Source organism: Acanthamoeba castellanii (genome assembly GCF_000313135.1).
Source record: "Acanthamoeba castellanii str. Neff unplaced genomic scaffold scf7180000084695, whole genome shotgun sequence".
Taxonomy (NCBI): domain Eukaryota; phylum Discosea; order Longamoebia; family Acanthamoebidae; genus Acanthamoeba; species Acanthamoeba castellanii.
The window spans coordinates 27,123-30,241 of NW_004457259.1; the positions used below are offsets into that span (position 1 = coordinate 27,123).

Genomic DNA, 3,119 nt, shown 5'->3' on the forward strand with positions numbered 1-3,119 from the left:
CTGTGAGCTGCATCAAGGGCGAGCGTGTCGTCAAGTGCCTGAGCGTGGATTTCGACTCCCACCGGTTGGTCCACAATCGAGGCGACCAGGGGTTGTCACTGCTCGACGTTCGAATGGCCCTGTCCAGCGCCGGCCCCGAGGGTGGCGACGCCCAAGTCCACGCCCCACCCGTCGTAACGTCGTGGAAGGCACACAGGCGGCGCCGTCCTCCGTGTGCAAATGCAAGGTGACCGCATCGTCACCGGCTCGCGCGACAAGACTGCTAAAGGTATACCATCCATCACGCACCGCTCACTTTCTAGAGAAGAGTGTCAGCTGATTTGTTATGATAATGACGCCAGTGTGGGATCTGCGTTCGCCGGCCGAGCCGAGGGCGGTCCTCACGCTACCACACGAGGATTGGGTGACCAGCCTCCAGTTCGACGAGGAGACGCTCAGGTGTGCCTGGGGCGCCGACATCTCGACCTACTTCTTTCGCTCTGCCGAGGCTTGACCTTGCTTGCGGGTCCGCCTCCTTTCACAACCCACCGTGTATTGTATTTATTTCTTTTTTACTCTAATAAATAAATATTTATTAGAATTTATTATTTGGTGGCGTGTTTTTATTTTTCTTTTTGAGCTTTTTATTTTTTCCGGGGTTCGAACCCACGCACGAGAGCGATGTCGTGGGTTTGCTTTTTGAATGTTGAATGGGCCAAGAGAGAAGCGAGACTGGGGGGCTGCAGGCACCGAAGAGCAAAAAGGCCCTCGGGAGCGCTGTCGGCCGACCAACCTCTCGTGGCGGCGCACAGCACCGGTATTGAGGAGGTGTGCCACACCGCTCATCAGCCCCCAGCTGGATATCCATCCCCAGGCGAAAACTCACCTAGGGGAGGTAGGCCTGGATGACCTCTCTACCCATTGGTCTCGCTCCTCCTTTTTTACCGGCCTTCTCTCGTTCATCCATTCATTCATCTCAGCGAACACCAACAAACCGCCTACACCAACCACAAGAAATGGCTTACGTTCCGACCTGGCTCGCCATGGCTCTCGCCGCCGTCGTTGGCATCATGTGCGCCTTTGCCCAGTCGCCGCCCTCTGGCCCGTGCCTCGGCGGAGCCTTCCCCGACGCCGGCAACTGCTGCCCGACGATGATCAACATGATCAACTTCTACCGCGATGCTCGCGGGTGCTACCCGACCCGCGTGGCCAACAACCAGGTCCTCTACGCCGACGTCGGAGGGTACCCACACCCATTCCACACATTGCTTATCTTTTCGGTTGCTGACCTCTGTTGTGAACGCATCTGTCAGGTGCTTCCCCAACGCGCAGGGCACGTACAGGCCGGCGGGCGCCACTTGCCCCCCTGGCCAGCAGTGCTCGCCCACGTGTCTGCCCACCGTCGTCGCCACTCCTCAGCCCACTCGCCGTACGAACCCACACCTCAGCTCAGCCTCGCTCCCCCCCACCACCACCACCACCACCAACCGTTCTCACCACCGCACAATGTGCGATGCATGCACAACACAACACAACAGCGGCGTGCCCGGCCAACGCGCAGAGGGATCCGGCGGGCTGCTGCCCGCGTGCCTTTGGCATGTCGCTGTTCTACCGCGACGTGCGCGGGTGCTACCCGATCGCGACCAATGTGGGCGTGCTCTACGCCGACGCGAGCGGATGTTACCCCAACGAGGCCGGCGTGTACAACCCGGCCGGCATGGCTTGTCCCGCTGGTCGCCAGTGCGTCCCTGCCTGCGACTAATGCGCCCGTCGAGCGAGATCGCCACACGCCCTTCTCTCGCGTGTGGCCCCTCAGCCACGTGCCCGTGCAAGATGCTGATGCCATCTTCCCACCCAACACCTTTGCTGCATTCCATTTGTTGTTTTTTACACGACCATTAAACTTGCAATCTCCAGTCACAAGCGGTCAATCAATCCATCAACCCAAAGGGCAGCCGTTGCCACCACAGCACCGGCACATGGTTGAGGCGTCTGGCCAGCCGGATGGTATTGGTGGCCCACGGACACCCGTTCGCGCTCGCCCACTGGAGCACCTCCAGCTGGCCCTGATCGGCCGCACTGGCGCACGTCCTCTCGTTCCAGGGACAGCTGCTGGCCCGCAGACTGGAGCACCTCGAGGTGCCGCCGCCAGGAGTGCGGTCTGGCGTGGGCGTGTGTGAGTGGACGCGCGGAGGCTTTTTCGGGCGACAGGCGGAGGAATTTTACTGTTTACTTCTCTGCATTTTATATTATGTTATTTTACGACACGAGAGAGGAGAGATGGAGGCGTGGGAGGTGCTGCCGCTGGAGGTGTGGGCTCTGGTGCTTCGGCAGCCGCCCCTGGTGCCAGCTGACCTGGCGCGAGCCGCCTGTGTGTGCCGTGCCCTCCACGAGCTCATTGGACCCTTCATCGTCAGCCCCTCCCCCAAATCGGGCGTATGGGCCTCCGCGTCTGCCCGCCAGTGGCGCCTCGTCGCCGCTCAAGAAGCCCACCCCATCCTCACCCTCGCCGTTGGCAGCTGCGGTTTGTAACTTTTGCCAATTTATACATTACTTATTGTTTTTTGTTGTAGGGGTGCAGGTGGCTGTAGAGTACTGGCGGCGGGTGGTGGCTGAACATGACTTGTCGGGGTCGTCTGCGGGCGACGAGGTGGTCAACGTGCGGCTGTCCGATCACTCGCTTTACGGCCTGGGCACCCACTTCCGCCACACCGAACAAGGCAAGCCCCGCCCGCAAGCTTGGACGATCACACTCTACTGACGTCGGCGCACACGCACGCACACGCACACCGCACACCGCACACCGCACACGCACGCAGGAGGTGTGGCTGCGCGGGCGATCTTTGCCCGTGTGGGTCCGCTCGGGTTCGCCCCTCACGTCCCATTTCGACAGCTGATCGATCCCAACAAGTACACACACCCAACTCGCATGAAGACACGCGTACAATCAATCAATCAATCAACGCAGTTTACCCCTTCTCTCACCGCACACTCGTGTGTGCCTGCGTGTGTGCCTGCGTGTGCGTGTGTGTGCGTGTGTGTGCGTGTGCGTGTGTGTGCGTGTGCGTGTGCGTGTGCGTGTGCGTGTGTGTTGTGTCATGTCGTGAACAGTCTCTACGTGGGGTCGACCCCAAGCCAGC

General features: G+C 60.5%; 3 protein-coding genes across 3 annotated transcripts; all 3 read left to right on the forward strand.

The window, feature by feature from the left end:
• Positions 1–113: 113 nt before the first annotated feature.
• ACA1_351770 (uncharacterized protein) lies at positions 114–493 on the forward strand (the record flags this gene model as incomplete). Its single annotated transcript, XM_004333074.1, is given in 3 exon segments — positions 114–178; positions 189–268; positions 342–493. 3 exon segments carry the CDS (start codon positions 114–116, stop codon positions 491–493), a joined length of 297 nt encoding a protein of 98 aa, XP_004333122.1.
• A 189-nt stretch (positions 494–682) lies between these two features.
• On the forward strand, positions 683–1,881 carry ACA1_351780 (uncharacterized protein; the record flags this gene model as incomplete). Its single annotated transcript, XM_004333075.1, has 3 exons — positions 683–1,222; positions 1,293–1,408; positions 1,518–1,881. The coding sequence occupies 3 exons, from the start codon at positions 683–685 to the stop codon at positions 1,879–1,881; spliced, it is 1,020 nt and encodes a 339-aa protein (XP_004333123.1).
• Positions 1,882–2,259: 378 nt separating this feature from the next.
• On the forward strand, positions 2,260–2,740 carry ACA1_351790 (uncharacterized protein; the record flags this gene model as incomplete). Its single annotated transcript, XM_004333076.1, has 2 exons — positions 2,260–2,503; positions 2,553–2,740. The coding sequence occupies 2 exons, from the start codon at positions 2,260–2,262 to the stop codon at positions 2,738–2,740; spliced, it is 432 nt and encodes a 143-aa protein (XP_004333124.1).
• Positions 2,741–3,119: the final 379 nt, after the last annotated feature.